At 41.0% G+C, this 20,448-nt stretch overlaps 1 protein-coding gene across 1 annotated transcript; it reads left to right on the forward strand.

Annotated features, from left to right (window-relative positions):
• Nucleotides 1-1,163: 1,163 nt before the first annotated feature.
• On the forward strand, nt 1,164-4,015 carry NEUROD1 (neuronal differentiation 1). Its single transcript, XM_060151399.1, has 2 exons — nt 1,164-1,298; nt 2,845-4,015. Exon 2 carries the CDS (start codon nt 2,856-2,858, stop codon nt 3,924-3,926), a length of 1,071 nt encoding a protein of 356 aa, XP_060007382.1. The 5' UTR covers nt 1,164-1,298; nt 2,845-2,855; the 3' UTR covers nt 3,927-4,015.
• Nucleotides 4,016-20,448: the final 16,433 nt, after the last annotated feature.

A 20,448-nucleotide genomic window follows, 5' to 3' on the forward strand; every position in this document is an offset into this window, starting at 1 on the left:
CCTCCCTTTAAGGCTTGTCTCAACCAAGTTTCCATTTACAGGTCTGAAAGTGGGAACTAAGGGGGGCAAGGCAGCCTGTGTTAGGGAACCAGGGTAAGGGCACGCTTTACATCGATCCAATGGCCTTGGTTAAAAGGCAGAATCCGAGCTTCAGAGAAGTTCTCTAGGTTTCATGCAAGAGAGCTCCGGAGGCCAAAGAAGCCAAGGACTAGCGTGGTCTGAGGACAAGGACCACAGGCCAGAGGGGTACGGACATAGTGAGGAATCTCCAGGGATATGGGTAGCTGAGGGTCAGGATAGGCCGGGTTCCACGTAACGGTGAAGTAGAATGACAGGTACGAAATTTTCTACACTGTTGGGGCCGGGCGTGGGGGATCCAGTTAAAGAGGTTAGGAACTACTTTCACGCTTGCGTTTACAGATGAAGCCGTCTTTTTACGTATAATAAACAGTGTATGTTAGCTTAAGGGGCTGATGGAGATTGGGAGAAGCCACCCTTTGGCGCCAATGAGCAAAGTGTCTACCAAGGGGGAGAAACCAAGAGATAGATACCGCAGAGAGGGCAGGGAGTGCCCGGGAAGCCAGTGCCTGGGCGAGGAATCCAAAGAAGTCTCTCGCTTCTGCCTCATTCACCTGTGCCCTACTTACCGCGCCAGCGCCGGCCACTAAGTCTGATCTAAACCCAGTCAGTGTTAGCTTTCCCGCTCCCTTCTCTCAAACTCCTTCCCCTTTCCCCCTTCCCCCCCGCGCCCCTTCTCCCCTTGTGCCGCCTGAAAGGGTTAATCTCTCCTGCGGGTAAAAACAGGTCCGCGGAGTCTCTAACTGGCGACAGATGGGCCACTTTCTTCTGGCCACAAAGGGGCCGGAATGGAGCGCTCCGCGGCATACAAATGGGCAGGTCACGTGGTTCCCGGCTCTTGGCTGGACTGGGAGGACCATATGGCGCATGCCGGGGAGGAAGGAGATGGGGCGGGGGTAGGGGTGGGGGAGTGGGGAGCTGGGTCGGAGGGGGGTGGGAGAGGAGCAAGGCTGAGGGGGAGGGGACGGGGGCGGGGGAGGAGGAGGAGGGCGGAAGGGAAGGGGGCGCCAAGCCCAGACGCGTGCGCAGACGCGGAGCGCAGGAACCTGCTCGCCGCTCTGCTCCTGGCCCCGCCCGCGCTCAGCATCACCAACTCGGCTATATAACCTGAGCGCCCGCGCCGCCTGGACACGAGGAATTCGCCCCACGCAGAAGGCACGGCGTCCGGAGGCCCCAGGGTTATGAGACCGTCACTGCTCAGGACTTACTAACAACTACAGGTAATTACAATCCTTTCATTTTTGCTGGGAATAAAAGCAGCAATTGAAGATGTACACATATTCTGTATGTGTGAGTTTGTGAGCGCGTGTATGTGTTGAGACAGGCATTCCTTTCCATAATTGCAGGCGAGTACGCATACAGTTTGACTCGCATCACTCAAATACCCACTGCGGGCTTTCTAATTTAAAAAAAATTGTTTTACTTTTTTTTTTAAGGGAGAAAATATAGGAGCGTCTTTGGATTTTTAAAAATATAACGCCCACTAACTGTGATTATTTGCTAGTGGTGATTTCAAAGTTCTGAAAGCAAGTAACTACTTAACTATTTCACTTCCTCCAGTAAGGGGGGAAAACCCCACGTTACCAAGATTTATTTTGTGTACATGTATTTTATACACATTGGGAGTGCCAACTTATTTCTTCAGTGAATGAAAGGGGCACTGATACTTTGAATATACGCACCCTGGAAAATAAACCGAGTTGAGAGGTAGTTTAATTGAGAGGGGGAAAAAATGTGGAGAAAGGGAGAGAGACCCACTCCTGCTACCTGTTACTGTTCCAGAGTCGGCCAAGTCCCCAGCAGCCACTGCAGGTGCCAGAAATTCAGTTGTCTCACTAAAGGCTTTTTATTTTCCTTATTAGAAGCGGCAACTTCGCCATTGCCAATCGCTGACCATTATAATTACTCAATCTTTTAAAGGAAGGTTTGAGGCGAAATTTGAAAAGCCCCAATAAAGAGCGGGCGGCCCTTTCAATGGGCTGTTTATTAGAGAGGAGCCTTCCGCACCTGATCCCCGGCGCGTGGAAGAGCGCTCTGCGCCGCGCCCCCAGCCCTGGCCCTCTAGTAAGCGTTTTTATACAAGGTGGAAATTCAGCAGAGGGCCAGCGGGGTGGGAGGCGAGAAAATAAAGGCAAGGGTGGGATGGAAAACCCCAGCCCACTTTTGTTTCCAAATGTTTCGTTGATGGTGAAATAATTTGGTGGAAAATACTTTTCCTCCGCATGCATTTGCTTTTCAATCCCCATTCAGTATAATCTTCTTAAAAATCACTGCCAGTGTTAGTAAATTACGTAATGGCTCTTCAACTTTAATCGCTGAGTACCCAGAGGCCGGAACAGAGATGGAAACAATTGCAATTTTCAAACTCGTCATTTTTGTGGAGTTGTAAGCGACTCTGAACACATGCAAATAAACATGAAGTCGCCAAAATGTACACTCCTTTTCACACACATTATCCTACCGGGTAATCCCCATAAACACACTTAAATTAATCACAAGGAAACATACACCGGAAGTGTACGTATAACACATACTGTCTCCCCTCCTCCCAGCCCTGTCCAGCCTCCTTCGTACCAGCAGGGCACACACAGGCCACTATAAAACTGCATTTAACTTTTCCTCAGGGGCATCCATTTTGTAATCAGCTGATAATTCTCTTCACATGCATTTCTACTGGGTTAGTGGATAGAAGCTGAGGGCATATGTAGTTTTTGAATGTAGCGTTTTTCTCCTTTTCTGTTTTCCCCTCTCCCCTGTTGAATGTAGGAAACCTAAACATGACCAAATCGTACAGCGAGAGTGGGCTGATGGGAGAGCCTCAGCCGCAGGGTCCTCCGAGCTGGACAGACGAATGTCTTAGTTCTCAGGACGAGGAGCACGAGACAGACAAAAAGGAGGACGACCTCGAAGCCATGAACGCGGAAGAGGACTCATTGAGGAACGGGGGAGAGGAGGAGGAAGAAGAGGAGGATCTGGAAGAGGAGGAAGAAGAGGAAGAGGAGGACGATGATCAAAAGCCTAAGAGACGCGGCCCCAAAAAGAAGAAGATGACCAAGGCGCGCCTGGAGCGTTTTAAGCTGAGACGCATGAAAGCTAACGCCCGGGAGCGGAACCGCATGCATGGGCTGAACGCGGCGCTGGACAACCTGCGCAAGGTAGTGCCCTGCTACTCCAAGACACAGAAGCTGTCCAAAATCGAGACACTGCGCTTGGCCAAAAACTATATCTGGGCTCTGTCGGAGATTCTGCGTTCCGGCAAAAGCCCTGACCTGGTCTCCTTTGTACAGACCCTCTGCAAGGGCTTATCCCAGCCCACCACCAACCTGGTTGCCGGCTGCCTGCAGCTCAATCCTCGGACTTTTCTGCCTGAGCAGAACCAGGACATGCCTCCGCACCTGCCGACTGCCAGCGCTTCTTTCCCGGTGCACCCCTACTCCTACCAGTCTCCGGGGCTGCCAAGCCCGCCCTACGGCACCATGGACAGCTCCCATGTCTTCCATGTCAAGCCGCCGCCGCATGCCTACAGCGCAGCGCTCGAGCCCTTCTTTGAGAGCCCTCTGACTGATTGCACCAGCCCTTCCTTTGACGGACCCCTCAGTCCGCCGCTCAGCATCAATGGCAACTTCTCTTTCAAACACGAACCGTCCGCCGAGTTTGAGAAAAATTATGCCTTTACCATGCACTATCCTGCAGCGACCCTGGCAGGGGCCCAAAGCCACGGATCAATCTTCTCGGGCGCCGCTGCCCCTCGCTGTGACATCCCTATAGACAATATTATGTCCTTCGATAGCCATTCACATCATGAGCGAGTCATGAGTGCCCAGCTCAATGCCATCTTTCACGATTAGAGGCACGTCAGTTTCACCGTCCCTGGGAAACGAACCCACTGTGCTTACAGTGACTGTCGTGTTTACAAAAGGCAGCCCTTTGGGTACTACTGCTGCAAAGTGCAAATACTCCAAGCTTCAAGTGATATATGTATTTATTGTCGTTACTGCCTTTGGTAGAAACAGGGGATCAAAGTTCCTGTTCACTTTATGTATTATTTTCTATAGCTCTTCTATTTTAAAAAAAATACAGTAAAGTTAAAAAAATGCACCACAAATTTGGTGCAGCTGTATTCAGAGCATATTAATTATCTGATCGGGATAACAAAATCACAAGCAATAATTAGGATCTATGCAATTTTTAAACTAGTAATGGGCCAATTAAAATATATATAAATATATATTTTTCAACCAGCATTTTACTACTTGTTACCTTTCCCATGCTGAATTATTTTGTTGTGATTTTGTACAGAATTTTTAATGACTTTTTATAATGTGGATTTCCTATTTTAAAACCATGCAGCTTCATCAATTTTTATACATATCAGAAAAGTAGAATTATATCTAATTTATACAAAATAATTTAACTAATTTAAACCAGCAGAAAAGTGCTTAGAAAGTTATTGTGTTGCCTTAGCACTTCTTTCTTCTCTAATTGTTAAAAATAATTGCACAATTTGAGCAATTCATTTCACTTTAAAGTCTTTCCCTCTCCTTAAAATGATAACCAGATCCATAATTCTTGAGGATGAATAAAAACAAGAGATGTATTCCCTATCAAAACATATCAATTCAATACATTACTTGCACAAGCTTGTATATACATATTATAAACAAATGCCAACATACCCTTCTTTAAATCAAAAGCTGCTTGACTATCACATACAATTTGCACTGTTTCTTTTTAGTCTTTTACTCCTTCGCATTCCATGATTTTACAGAGAATCTGAAGCTATTGATGTTTCCAGAAAATATAAATGCATGATTTTATACATAGTCACACAAATGGTGGTTTGTCATATATTCATGTAATGAATCTGAGCCTAAATCTAATCAGGTTGTTGATGTTGGGATTTTATATCTATTGTAGTCAATTAGTACAGTAGCTTAAATAAATTCAAACCATTTAATTCATAATTAGAACAATAGCTATTGCATGTAAAATGCAGTCCAGAATAAGTGCTGTTTGAGATGTGATACTGGTACCACTGGAATCGATCTGTACTGTAATCTTGTTTGTAATCCTGTATATTATGGTGTAATGCACAATTTAGAAAACACTCATCCGGTTGCAATAAAATAGTATTGAAAATCTGAGCAATGGTTGCATTTCTTCTTAGAGTGTTTTTTTTTTTAAGTATAAATAATTCCTAAGCAGGATAGTTGCTTTACTTGCTGAGTTTAAAACAAATACTAAATTCTATTTGTAGAATAAAATAAAAGAGAAAAGTTTACTTTAGCACAAACTGTCTAGTCTGTTTATCTTGCTTAGGGAGTCACCAACTCTTTGTACATAATGAAAGGACCACACTGGTATTTCATTACTTGGAATATGGGGCTGGGGTGGAGTAAGGGTTGTGGAGAGACAAACAGTTGTATTTTTGTTTGGTTTTGGTTTTGGTTTGCATTCCTTTAAATGATTATGTTATCTGTTTTCTATTTTTTTTCAAAAGATGGATTTAGTTAATTATTAACAAGCAAGACACAAGTAACCTAGCTTAGTTTGTCTACATATTTTTAAAACATATTAAAAATTTTTTCACCATTTTCTTCGTGCTTTGTTATCTGTACCTTTTCCTGAACTGAAATGTTCTCTATTGCAAAGCGGTCCTATCCCAAAGAGAAAGTGATATATCTTTAGAATATGCCAGGGAGAAATGATTTAATTAAAAGAATCGAAGGGGCTTCCCTGGTGGCGCAGTGGTTGAGAGTCCGCCTGCCAATGCAGGGGACACGGGTTCGTGCCCCGGTCCGGGAAGATCCCACATGCCACGGAGCGGCTGGGCCCGTGAGCCATGGCCACTGAGCCTGTGCGTCCGGAGCCTGTGCTCCGCAACGGGAGAGGCCACAACAGTGAGAGGCCCGCGTACCAAAAAAATAAATAAAATAAAATAAAATAAAATAAAAGAATCGAAGAAGTGACATTTTATCATTGTAATATAAATGTGATTTCAGTAATTCTTTCAGGAAAAAATAGTAATGAACTACTTGTACTCAAGACATACTATTTGTACTATGATATGTTTCTGGAAGGTGTAATTGTTTCCTCACCCCCTTTGGAGTATTCTGTTGTTTCATAAACAGAACTCACTGGAAAAACTTAGAGATGATTCTGTCCATGGGTAAGGCCACTAAAAAAGTTTGGCATTTCTCTCCCTCTGGATGTATTGACTGACAGGAACAATTTCTAGGGAATAACATTTTGGCACTTGTGCCCTGGCTCTACTGTGGTGCTCTGATTACTGTCATTAGTAACTCCATTGTTCTTCCTCTGATTCGGATGCCACATTGGATGACTACCTCCCTTCCCAAGCTTGTTCCTTTAATCTCCTTCTCATTGGTGATTTAGGGGTTCCAGAAAGCTGACCTCATTTAGCAAGCTGCTCCAGAAAAATGTGAGTAATCTAATGGACAGGAACAATTAGCCATACTAATAACATTGCCAATGGGGCTATGTCAAGCTGTGACAGCAGCAGTAAGGAATATTTCAACGTTAAAAAAATGTTTGAGTGCAATTTAAAATATATCATTTTAGCATGTTTTCCATCAGCCTTCATCACATGGCAGAAATACTTTTAAGTTAGTCCCAGCTTTATCCAAAATGCAATCATCTCATTCCAAGTGAAACAGAGTTGTTATTTTGGAATCAAGCTGTTGCTTCCTATATCCAAGATTGCTTTCACTGTTCTTTCTTTAAGAGACATAATACTGATATGATATCTGAACACTGCCAACCTTCCAGCCTAGGAGACCATGAAGTGAACATTCAGATCTGGTGTGATCTATTCAGCAGCTCAATTTCACCTGTAATGAAAATTAGACATCTTCATGCAAACTAAAAACTATTGCTATAGTGAACAGAAGAAATGAGAGGATGACATTTTAAGAAATTCAGCTTTTAAAACAGCAAGCAGGGAAATCTAACTGTGGATTTTTTTCGTAAGGTAGGAATGAAGACTGCAAGTTAGTTTTGATTTCCCCCCCATTTTGCATGTATAACTTCATTCTAAACATAAAGATTCTTTCAGTCAGTCAAGGAGTAACTCACATGCCACCATCTTTTATTCAAAGGCAGGCACAGATGTTCCTTCTGCAGGGGAGGTTTTAATTTATGAAAATGATATTGTTTATGCATGAATGAACTGAATGCACTCTGCATAACACACAGCGCTTCCATCTGATCAGAGAAATACCACAGAACCAGTGCCAATGTCAGAAACATATTCTACAAATTTACTCACTTAAATGTTTAATGAATATTTGGAAGGCATTTTCAAACCACAAGGAACCTTTTCAATTATCTTTTTCTTTTCTTTTGGAATTGCTAGCCAAGAGACTCTTATAGTTTTCATAGTTGGCCAATGCCTATATCTAGCTAATAAGAAAAGAAAATGTTTTACTAAGTGAAATGCCACCAAAAAGAAGAAACATCAGCAACTATAGCTTCATTGGGAAAAATATTTCTTTAAGTGTTTCATATTGCGCTTACGAGTAATATTTAGGGTTCTGTGTGTTCCCTCATCTTGAATAATTGCTATCGCTATCAAATAAGATGTTTAGATCTACTTATTTAACGTGAAAATGCTCTGATGAGTTATCTCCAGAATACCCTGGTGTTTAAAATCAGTAGACAATTTCATAGTTGGAGATGAAATATTTAAATATTTTAACTGGTGCATAAGTCCTTTTGAATAGAACACTGCATAACTTAAATTTCATTTACATCATCAATGACAAATACAGTATGATCTATCTACTTTTAATCCTAAAAAAGACAATTAAATGTAAATTAAAATAGAGGATTATAATATCTTGAGTGTTCTACTAACTTTAGGTTTATAGTGTTATAGTAAAATAACATTTGAAATGAATTATAAGTGTTCTAATTTATTGATCTTAAAAAATCTCTGTTTTCACATTTGAAAATCTATAATTCTTACAAAATTAATGCATTTCTGAAAGAAGCTAGCAATTACTAAAATGATACATGGATCATTAGCTAACAGTTTGAACCAAGCTGGTTTTTTTCTATAATTAAATAAGAGATTTAAAGTGAAAATATCTATTAAACAATTAATAAAACTAGGTTTCAAAACATAGGCTGATTTCATCCTAACGGGAATTGCATAATAGCAGAGCTATTTCTTAAACGACACTAAAATCTCCTCTCTTTTCCTTTTCCACTGCCATCACTTATTTCCTGAAAACCACCTAAATAAAATGTTTAATTCCAGGGTCTGATAAAGAATAAAAGAGCCAATGCAACATCTTGTGGAACACCAGGACCGAGAACTCTTGTTGTTACCACGCACAGAGGCATTCTGGCGTCAGATGCACAGTGATTTGTACGGTGGCATAATCACTGGCTCCTGGCCAGGCATTATGTTACAGAGGACACTATTGTCAAGAACCATTCAACTAGAAATCTGCACTGTATACACTCAGAAGTTGAGATCATCTGCCTTCCTATGTCAGGAAGAATTCTGTGCTGCCAATTGACTCATGGACTCTCTTCACACACACTAACACTTGGTTCAATGGCTCTGATGGAATTAGCTGTGTAACCAAACTAGTGGCATCAACAAGGCAAGGCCACAGTCTCTGGGGACTTGTGTTTAAATTGCTAACCTTAACATATCTTAAAATGCAGAGTATTATGTTAATCCTGGACTAAATCTTAAGATGCATTAAATGTGCATTTGGCCATCTAAACATTATTGTGCTATTTGCCCAGCAACTTAGAGGTAGATGGATAGTGACAGTAACCATATTTATGGATCCCCAGGTATGGACTAATCCAAAGGGATGGATTGTGAAATGACATCTAGAGATGAGAGAATAAGTTTAACCTCACATACTTGAGGTAACTTGGTAACTTCTTTGCTGTTCACAAGATTAAAACAAACCCTGCTTTATGCTTTGATGTCATAAGGACAGACAGCCACAAGGAAGGCTTCACACACTTATTAGGTTAGTGCTAAGTTTTTTTCATTCATTCCCACATTCTATCATCAAAGCAGCCCTGTGCCTTATTTTACAGATGGAGAAACTTCAGGAAGCTGGGATACCTAGATACTTCATTATTGGTTTCCTTTCTTTATTCAGGTTCTAATTCAAAAGCAACTTTCCTCAAGATTTTCCTGATTCCGATCTAAAGTAGCAACCACCTTAAACCTCACCAAAATCATTATTATATGTTCCCTCCTGTTGTTCAGAGCATTTATCTATCTAATGTTATCTTGCTTATATATTTGTTTTGTTTATTTTTAAATTATCTACCTCCCTCAGTAGAATGTGGGCTTCACAAGAACAGGAACCTTATCTATTTTGTTTGTTGCTGTTTCTCTGGTGCTTAGAAGACCTACAGGTCCTCAATAAATATGGATATTCTAATGGAGTCCAATCACACTAATCTGATACCAAAGCCTGTTCCTTAACCACTATGCTACAAGTCAAGTATGGAGAATGGAGAGGGCCACAAATGATTCTCAGCCCAGCAAATGTTATAAGCATTAATTCTATAAAAAGACAACAGTTGAAATTAATTTCCTGTGACACCATGGTACCAAACTCCCCTCCCCACACTCCTGAGCATCAGTAATCATGTGTTACCAGTCATCTTTCTTTTTACTGGTATCAGTTGATTAAATATAATTTGGAATTGGAATAAAAGAAGGACTAAAATGTTATAGGCTCTTTCCAGACCATGCCATTTTTTTTTTTACACCCATTAAGAACTCAGAGCATGCTACCTTTTCCCTTTCTGTTCATCATTCTTTCAGCAATAGTTCTGGTTTTATTGTTTATGTTATGTAAAATTGTACCAAATTTCCTTATCATCCTTGAGGAGTTGAGATTACAGCAGATCAGAATCTAATCCATCATGACTACTACTCCAGCAATAAGTTTGAGAATTTGAGTAGCATTTGGCAAATTAAAAGGTAAAAATAGGCTACATATAGCTAGATGATGGCAATGAAATAGAAATCCACAATGTGAAAGAGAGTACTTGATAGTCACAATAGTTGTTAAATTCATCTTCCTCCAACACATCAAATAGAATAGAAATGTGGTAAGTTTACGGGGAATATGATCTTCCTTGTCAATACAGCACAAATAAAGAAGAAAATAGAGTTACTATTTTTAGTGACATCAGGTATTCACTTTGGCCCTACATATGAATTATTAGGAGAGCTGTTTAGGGAATAGAAACATTGGAAGAATCAATATTCTTGGAAGGTGATTTAGTGTAAAGTCACTGAAAACTGAAGAATAACTAGTGTTCTTTAAAGTTATCATATTTATATACAGAATGTGTTACTGGTTGAGATAAGTGTTGCTGAATTACCTAACTATAATATCTACTTCAAAATGTTCATTGTATAAACTTAGCACATCAATAAGATTTCTTTAATGTTCTCTCTGAATGATATCAGTTATGGCGTCCATGAAAGGATATGACCATGATTAAGAGAACTGTTAATTCCTTACCCCCAGTGCCACTAATGATTGCAGTGCTTGTCTACTCATAGCAGGGAATTATAGATTTATAATCTGCGGTGGGTTGCAAGTGTGTGGCCATGAAATGTTCCTATCCAAGAACTGAGCAGAAAAAGTAGTAGAATTCTAAAAAGGAGACTTGCGATAATCTCACTTGTCATTGCTAGATAACTGAATAATCTTTATTTCAGCCAATGATTAAGTATACAATGAACAGTAGTAAAAACTGCATGTAAATTATAACTAGAATCTAAGTAGGGATATTTATTAAATTTTTTTTTCTGAAAGGATTTCTTACAGGGCAAGCCTACTTATTTAGATATTTTTAAATCCCAACATATGATTTTTGGGTAAAGAAACTCTATTTTAATGTTTTTTTGACTCTGATTAGCATATAAAAAATGTTAAGTAAAGATATTTTGCTTCCCAAAATTTCATTTTTGTTTAATTAACTAACAACGCATTTATCTTACTTAAAATATATTTTCAAGGAAAAAATATATATATGCTGTACTGAGTTCAATAGTGTCTTCCCCCCACTCCCCAAAATTCATGTCCAGTCAGAACCTCAGAATGTGATCCTACCTGGAATAGTGTCCAAATAATATATCTTAAGATGTAAATTAAGATGAGTTCATACGGGATTAGAGTTGTCCTTATAAGGAGAGGACAGAACATGCAGAAGTGCAGACAACACAAGGGGAGAATAAAGATGTAGGCAGAGATTAGAGTGACAGGTCTATATGCCAAGGGACTGTAAGAATTGCCAGCAACCACCAGAATCTATGAAAAAGGCACAGAACAGATTTTCCCTCTGAGACCCCAAGAGGGAACCAACTCTGCAGACACCTTGATTTTGGACTTCTGGTCTCCAGAACTGTGAACAATACATTTCTGTTGTTTTAAGCCGCCCTGTTTGTGATTTGTTATGGCGGTCCTCGGAAACTAATACATAAGTTGAAAATGAATAGATATGTTAAATACACGTAAATATAAAAGTGTTCATTTTAAATCTTATAAAAATATTACCATGAAGTTTTAGTGACATAATGTTGTATATAACTACTAGCATATTTTAGTTAGTACCAGGTTTGATATTTAAACAAGCTGACAAATTATAGCTATTTAATAGGCATCTGAATTATGTAAAATTTTATTGGTTTTTATTCCTGTGAATTAACTTAAACTGACATCCAGATTTAGTGAAGTGTGAATAGACACAGCCGATAAACTAAGGGTGATTTTGTTTAAAAGCCTTATTATAGAATTCATAAAAAGCATAGGCTATAGACTGTTATTAATTCTTCATGTGAATATGCCATATTTATTCTCTATGTGGCGTAATATGTATACTAATAAATAGACCTCTGAAAAAACAAACACAGCATTTTCCTTGGTTTCACAAACACGCATTCAACACACAATTTTATGACGTGTAAAATTACGTAATTAAAAAAATGATTGTGATCCAAGTGAATGTAAGTACCATGACTTCTAAAAGCTCTGTCTCTTCTAGGTTATATAGGGCCTTGAGCCAGGACTCTTTCTGTGAACCTAAAACCCAGGGGCTAAGATGCCAACCTTAGTTATATAGGGCTATACATCTCATTATTTGACTGTTTTGACTGCTCAAAATACCAGTTTGTGATTGTTTCTTCTGAAGATATTTAATCAGAAGTTTTAGTTTACATAGATTTGGGACACTATCTTGTTTTTAAATTTTTTTCTTTTTGTTTTTGAACAGTTGGTACTTGTGTTTCTTATGCTTATTCTCGTTTTAGTTTCCTGCTTACCGTTACTCATGTGGACATCAGTAAGAAATAAACTTTTATTGTTTTAAGTCACTGAGTTTTATCAAACCACATCATAACTCTGTCTCTGCTGACTGATAAAGATGTTACCTTATTAAGATAAAATGACATGCAAGAAGAGTTTACTGTGACTGGAAAAGAGAGACTTCCCTGGTTTATGTGGGACGTAGCAACAGAGATATGGGCTCCTCTTCTGACAAACATGGTATGTGGATTAGAGGTCTGGAATGTGGCAGCCATTTGGCTATTGGGAAGAGAGGAGAGTGGAGTAGAAGGATACATGTCAAGCAGAGAGTGATACACTATAGAAGGCAGAGTGAGGAAGGGGAGAGGAACTGGTTCTTGCACTGTGTTATTTGTATTATTCTCTTCATAAGCTACCCCACCTCTCTAATTAGGTTTCATTTTTTTAAGCCAGTTTGAGTTGGGTTTTCTGTCACATAAGGAGAATCACCTGATACAAAAGAGACTGATTTTGTTGTTGCTTGGTCTTTTTTATACAGAAATATGGAGAAAACTGTGTATATAGTGAAGATGAAATTTAATAAGATGTGAGATATGGGTGTGTTTGATAGAGGAAGTTGTTGGGCAGAGTGGAAGCTAGAAGATCTGGAACACAGGCAATTCCTTTGGACAGGAGAGATACTTCTTTCTAGTGATAGGAGTCAGGGTAGAGAAAGAGAATTTCAGGAGTAAGGATTAGAAAGTAGTGGGAGTTTATTCTTACCAGGTTCTTTCATGTGAAGATGGAGGCATGATGACATGCTAAGTGAGAGGGAGTTGAATGAGAAAGCTGAAGGTTTAAAATAGCCTCTCCAGGAATAAGGAGAATAAGTTCCATCAAGACTAATCCATAGTAGCATAGCAGGGCTCAGAGCTAAGCAAAGTGTGGAGACTGTAATACTGTAGTAGTTTTTAGTAGCCTTAACCCACATGCTTCAGTGGAAATCTCTCAACAGCCCACACTTCAGAGTGGAAACAGAAGATAGTTGCAGGTTTTTATGGCATTTGGATAAACGAAGTGGATGTGCTGTTAAGAGAGAAGTTGAAGTGGTGCACCATGGGGCCCAGGAAGCAAAGAGTGAATCCACCTGGTAGATGCACAAAGATGGCCCCAACAATCTTGCAATGGCTTGTTAGACAGAAAGCACCAAATGAATTTGTGAAGCTGGCTAAGGGGATTTTTGGCAGAATATCGTAAGTGATGATTGGCTTCTTTTAGGGTTTTAAGGAGTAATAAGCCAGCATAATTTAGAGGAACTAAAGATGGCCCAGGACAGATACTCTGGCAAAAAAAAATTCCAAAGCGAAAAATGGCCTCAAAGCAAAGATGAAATGTAGGCTGCTTCCAGTTAAACATGCTCTTAGGTCAAGCCCTAATCAAGGATGTAGTTAGAACACACAATTTACCTGGACAAAAGTACTTCTAAGAACATTAGGAACATTATACCCTAATATCCTGACTTGGAGTCCAAAATACAGAGGGGCCAATCTTGAAGAGATTTGTGGGAATGGCTTTTGTATGATATGGCCTAATATGATTTTATATATATATGAACTATCAATACATAAAGTTCACAAAGTTTTCTTTGTGTAAAAGAAATACTTTGTGGCAAAGTATAACTAAAGGAGTTATATCCACTTAGACTAAAAGAGACAGAAACAGTCCAAATTAAGCCTCTGGACCTCCAAATTTTTATGGATAGAAAAAGGCTGAAAAACTACTCAGCTGCCATCACAGACCCATTTCTTACTGAAAAGAAAGATGGTATGGAGGGCAGAACCAAAAGCCAGAGGCTGGAGCTAAGAGCTGCTGAGAACAATTAATTAGGGGACCACTCCTAAGGAGCAGAACTGGATGAAAGATAAGGATCATTCTCTTTCTCAGAGTATGGGGAACTGGTAACACATATCTGCTTGGATTTCAGAATTGCTATGGACCAGTGCCTGTGATGTGTTTTCTGGTCCCCCCCTCCCACTTTTTGAGCATCTATTGTGGTTATCTTCTGCCTGTCTCATCATTGTATGTTGATGTGTGTGGGAAGATAACATATTTTTAGGTCACAGTTTCCTAGAATAAGAGAAGCACACCCAAAGAACCTCATATATGAGATCCTGGACTTTGATTTTGTAATAAGGTGAGATTTTGAGCAGTCTTGAAGGGGAATGAGTGTATTTTATATACGGGAGGGATGTTAACCACTGTGGCCAGAGGGAGGACTATGTTGGGCTATCAGCTAAGGTGACTTCTGTCCCCATATATATACCCTTTTTAATGTGACTGCTGCTCCTCCCACCAGTGGCGTACTCTATTTCCCTTTCTCTTTGTGATTGGCTTTGACTGATAGCAAGTGGCAAAAGTGATGCTATGTCAGTTCCAGGTCTAGGCTTTAAAAGACCCACAACACAATCAAATAATGAGAAGCCAAATGTAAAGAGATAAGCCCGGCTAGGCTCCAGCCATTACAGCCATCTCAGCTGAGATGTCAGACAGGTGACTGAAGCCATCTTGGGTGTTTCAGCCCCAGCTGAGCTGCCAGCTAAATGCAGTTGATACTCCATGGAGGAGAAAACCTACCCAGCTGAGCTCAGCCAACTCACAGAATCACAAGAAAAAATAATCATTGCTTTAAGTCAGTAAGTTGGTGGTGTGTGTCTTGTTAGGCATAAATGATATAGCCTGGAAGAAAGAGAAGATATGACACTGTTAGTTGCCTAACCAATAGTCTTCCACAACTTCTTCCAGGCTGAAAACACTGTTCTGAGGCTCCCTGGAAGCTAGAGCACAGGCATATTGCCCGATTCTAGTCAATGGGACCTGAGAGGAAATCTGTTGGGTGGAATTTTGGAAAACATGTTCTTCCCTGATAGAAATAGAAGTGCACAGATAGAAACTGCCCTTGCCACTTCTGTACTTGCTTTTGGACATTTTGGGGAGATGATATGTGATTAAGGACCATGCAGCCGTCTGGGAGCCACCTGTGGGGTCCTTGTTGTTAACTGGGGATAGCAAAATAGAAAGTTGAAAAGTCCCTGATTTCTTTTCTGTTTTTTTAAAAAATTGAAATATAGTTTCAATTTAAAAAAACAATTTATAATACTGTGTTAGTTTCAGGTGTACAGCAAAGTAAGCCTTTCCAGATTCTTTTCCATGATAGGTTATTACAAGATATTGAATATAGTTCCCTGTACTATACAGTAAATCTTTGTTATTTATCTATTTTATATATAGTAGTATACATCTCTTAATCCCATATTCCTAATTTATCCCTCCCCACCCCCTTTCCTCTTTGGTAACCATAAGTTTGTTTTCTATGTCTGTGAGTCTGTTTCTGTTTTGTAAATAAGTTTGTATTATTTTTTTAGATTCCACATATAAGTGATATCATATTTGTCTTTCTCTGTCTGACTTACTTCACTAGTATGGTAATCTCTAGGTCCACCCATATTGCTGCAAATGGCGTTATTTCATTTTTTTATGGCTAATATTCCATTGTATATATATGCCACATCTTCTTTATCCATTCATCTATCCATGGACATTTAGGTTGCTTCCATGTCTTGGCTATTGTAAATAGTGCCACTATGAATGTTGGGGTGCATGCATCTTTTCGAATTAGAGTTTTTGTCTTTTCTGGATATATGCCCAGGAGTGGGATTGTGGGAATCTATGGCAACTCTTATTTTTAGTTTTTTAAGGAACCTCCATACTGTTTTCCATAGTGGCTGCACCAAGTTACATTCCTACCAACAGTGTAGGAAGGTTCCCTTTTCTCCACACCGCTTCTAGTATTTATTATCTGTAGACTTTTTGATGATGGCCATTCTGACTGGTGTGAGGTGATAGAGAGCTCATTGTAGTTTTGATTTGCATTTCTCTAATAATTAGCTATGTTGAACATCTTTTCATGTGCCTGTAGCCATCTGAACGTCTTCTTCGGAGAAATGTCTATTTAGGTCTTCTGCCCATTTTTTGATTGGGTTATTTGTTTTTTTTGGTATTGAGCTGTATGAGCTGTTTGTATATTTTGGAGATTAAGCCCTTATCCACTGAATTGTTTACAAATATTTTCTCCCATTCTGTGGGTTGTCCTTTTGTTTTGTTTATGGTTTCCTTTGCTGTGCAAAAGTTTATAAGTTCACTTAGGTCCCATTTGTTAAAAAGCCCTCAATTTCGTAAAGGCCAACCCAGAACAGCCTGACTCCAGAGCTCTGTTTACATGAGAAGTAAAATTGTATTTTGAAACACTTTTAGCTGGATATTCCATTACTTGTAAATGATAGACAAATGGACAAGCTTTGTGGTAAAACGGCAGGGGTCAAGAGCAGGACAAAGGGGAAGGATCTGCTCACTGGTTGTCAAAGTGGTGTGTATGTTGTCAAAAACATACAGAATCAGGCTTCCCTGGTGGCGCAGTGGTTGAGAGTCTGCCTGACAATGCAGGGGACGCGGGCTCGTGCCCCGGTCCGGGAGGATCCCGCATGCCGTGGAGCGGCTGGGCCCGTGAGCCATGGCCGCTGAGCCTGCGCGTCCGGGGCCTGTGCTCCGCAACGGGAGAGGCCCCAATGGTGAGAGGCCCGCGTACCGCAAAAAAAAACAAAAAACAAAAAACATACAGAATCACCTGTTGTACCTGTTTAAAACACATGTTTCTAGCATTAGTTCAGGTACAGATTCAAAGTCTCAGAGCATCAGTGGGGGGTAAACACTGGGAATTTACATTTAAAACAAACTAAAGATTCTTAAGCACATCCAAGTTTGAAAAGAACAAGAGTCTGTGTTCTGAAAGAGTGCTTTTTGAGTTTAAGCATTCAAGAAGTTCCACAAGGTCCAGAGGATGTCCTAAGAATGGAAGCCTGCAACAGAGGACACCATAGATTGTTGGGATGAGGCTGTCATGGAAATTTGGGACTAGGACACTGACATGCCCAAAATGGTGACAGAAAATGATGTAATAATCAAAGACTGAACCCAGTGCCAAACTCTTTGGTGCCTATGGGTAAGAGGTCTGAAAGCAGTGGGCTGTTTTCAACAATGGGAAGAGATGTTGCCTCCTCGGTATAATGCCTTTTTCACAGTTATAATAGTGTGAGCTCTAGAAAATGAGAATATGTTTCTGATTTAAATTGTCTGTTTTATTTGTGTGTCTGGTTATACCTAACTTAAGATTCCGCACTACAGTGTTGCTAGCAGATACTGTGAGAATGTTTCAAGCTCTCTATTTGGTTGAAATACATTTCAAATTGCTCCAAGTTTATGAATATATTACCTACCTGTAAATGGGGCTTTAAAAACTTGAGGGAAAGGAAAGAAGTGCCTATTCTTCTCTCCTCAGTTACTTATTGTTACTGTTTACTGAGAAGCTAGAGGTTACATGGTCATTGTCATCCCATAATCATTTGAGATGTGTCCTAAAACGTAGCTGAGCAATTCATTTTAAACAGAGTTTCCATGTGAGTGCAAAAAACTGGCATATGAAGAAGATGTAATATTCTGACTTGGTGGGATCCTACAATTTTTTCTCGCTTCTCTGTAATTCTTGTAGGGATATATGGCCCTCTACCTTTTAGGCAGTAGGAGCCCGAGTTGCAGGAACATTCTGACAAAATCTCCATTCAGCATGAGAGGGAAGCAGACCCCTTGACAATGTGCTCATTTAGCATCAGAAATGACTGAGAGATGGATGCAACTAAAGCTCACTTCACCCAAAATACAGATTGACATGCAGACATTAAATATCTCATGAATTTTTCTTTTTTCTCATTACAGAGAAAGGAAATGAGGATGATGTCAAGGATTTTGATGACACTATTTGCTGAGATTTGCAACACTCTGGGAGGAACAGGTTTGTGATAGAAAATCCTGAGTTTGGTTTTAGATGTTACGTTTCAGATGATTGTTGGACAGCCAACTAGCAATGTCAGGTGGGCAGTTGGACATAGTGTCTGAAGATCAGGGGACTGATTGGGGCTGATGACATCACTGGAGGAGCCCTGAATAGTATGTAAAGCCATGGCACTGATGCTCGTGTAGACGGATCCTGTGGATAGAGCTCCAGGGCACTGCAACCTTTAGAATCCTAGAAGAGAACAGCTCATCAAAGGGAAAGAATGGAACATAGCCAGTACTTTCATCCTCAAGAAAGCCAAAGCCAATGTTTTTGGCTGTCTGGCTTGACTGAAGCTTGAAAAATGGCAACTTGCCCCTTGCAAATGTCCTAAGAAGTAGCCACTGTCTTGGCCTATCGGCCCTGGCTTTCAGTGAGCTTTTAAAATGCCAACGAGCTCTTATTGTGTTGATTGCCTGACAGCTGTGAATACAAGATGCTGACTCCAGAACTGCAGCTCATTCTGCGGAGGGCACCAGCCTTCCCCACTAATGACCGCTGAGCTGAGCCACCTGAAGCCTGTGTGAGGTTTAACAGCAGCTGCACTTCTGCTCCAAGAAACAGCTGGCTGCAATCAGATCACACTGAGGCTCTTCCCCACGTCACCTGGAAGCTTGGGTATTTGTTTGCAGAGCATTAAACAGTAAGAGTCCTAGCTTAACTGGCACACAGGCGCTTTGTGTCTGAAAGGGATTTGGCTAGGTCTGTGGTCTCCATCCTCGGTGTTTTGAAATCTAAGTTTGAGCAGAGACCCTTGAGATGCTCCTGCTACCATTAGCTCTTCTGTCTGACTTTGCAGTGTGACGAGGGGTGAGGACAGAAAGAGAAGTGGCTGCCTATCAGAAGTTACTGGTTAGGCACTAGCATAGTGGAACTAGATTCACAACTCTATGAACTTAATTTCCTCTCCCTAACTTTTTCTCAATACAATTATTCTGGCCTTGTGTATATAAAAAATAAGCCTGCTGATTTACTTCCCACTCTGGCTCCTCCTCCAGAGAGCTCACGTTCACAAGTTGTCAGCTCCCTGTTAATACACTGCTTAAAGGAGAGGCACTCAGCTCTGGCCGAACATTGCAGTCACCTGGAGAGCTTTAAAAACTCCTGAAGTCTGGTCCCATCCCCCAGAGACTCCAATTTCATTGTCTTTGAGTGTAGCCTGGGCATCTGGATTATAAGCAAACTCCCCAGGTAACTCTAATGTGATTGAGAACCATTGGCCTCCAGACTCTGTGCTTTCCAAATTAACAGCTAATTTTATGAATCTCAGTTATCGCGAGAAAGTGAAGGATTGACCGCCCCCACCCTCCCACGCCCGCCCCGGCCCGGCCCGGGCTCTCTCCATTTCCAGGTAACGCTGCACTAGCCTTCAGGAGAACAAGCCCTGCTTCGTGTGATCTCTCTCCAGGGAAAGTCAGATCCAGGCAGAGACAAGACTGCAGTAGGAGCATCTTGGGGAAAAGTAGGACCCTTAATACTTACAGCATGGAGGCACCTTCCTTTAACATTAAATTTGTCAGAACGAAAATTTGTCTATGTAAACCAGGGACTTGTCTTTGGCGTCCTCTCAGGGCTTTATGGGAACTGAGTTCTCTATTACCAGCTGCATATAGTTCAGCTAACTGTGGGGGCATGCAAGCAAGGTTATAAAGCACGACCTCTGCGCTCCAGGAAAGCCCGCTGGGAAGAAGGTGGAAAAACAGAGGGTTATACCCTTGCAAATCAAAGTGCGTTCTGAGGATCAGCGGCGTTACCTGGGAGCTTCCTAGAAACAGTGTCGGGGGCCTCATCCCAGACTTGTTCAATAAGAATCTGCATTTCAACAAGATGCCCAGGGGGTGAGTATGCAAGTCAGTGTTTGAGAAGCGCTGGCCTATATTTTGGCGGGTAACGCAGTGCGCAAAATCTCAAGCAACTGTAGGGACCAAGTGGAGAGAGCCACTTATTCCTCTTCCTGGACTGCGGCCTTTTTGTAGTAAGTGGCAGAGGCAGGAGGCTGGCGGGCCAAGGTGCGGACTAGGTCAGGGCGGCTCCGCCTGCGCGCCCCGCCCCGCCTCCCTCCTGGGTCTCTGCCCAGCGCGCGGTTGCTGTGGCAGCGCCGGACGCAGCCAGAGCCGCGGCTGC

This window comes from Lagenorhynchus albirostris, chromosome 6, assembly GCF_949774975.1.
Source record: "Lagenorhynchus albirostris chromosome 6, mLagAlb1.1, whole genome shotgun sequence".
In the NCBI taxonomy this organism is placed as follows: Eukaryota; Metazoa; Chordata; class Mammalia; order Artiodactyla; family Delphinidae; genus Lagenorhynchus; species Lagenorhynchus albirostris.

Coding starts and splice junctions, on each gene's coding strand:
- NEUROD1 (XM_060151399.1), top strand. CDS start 2,856: ATGACCAAATCGTACAGCGAGAGTGGGCTGATGGGAGAGCCTCAGCCG.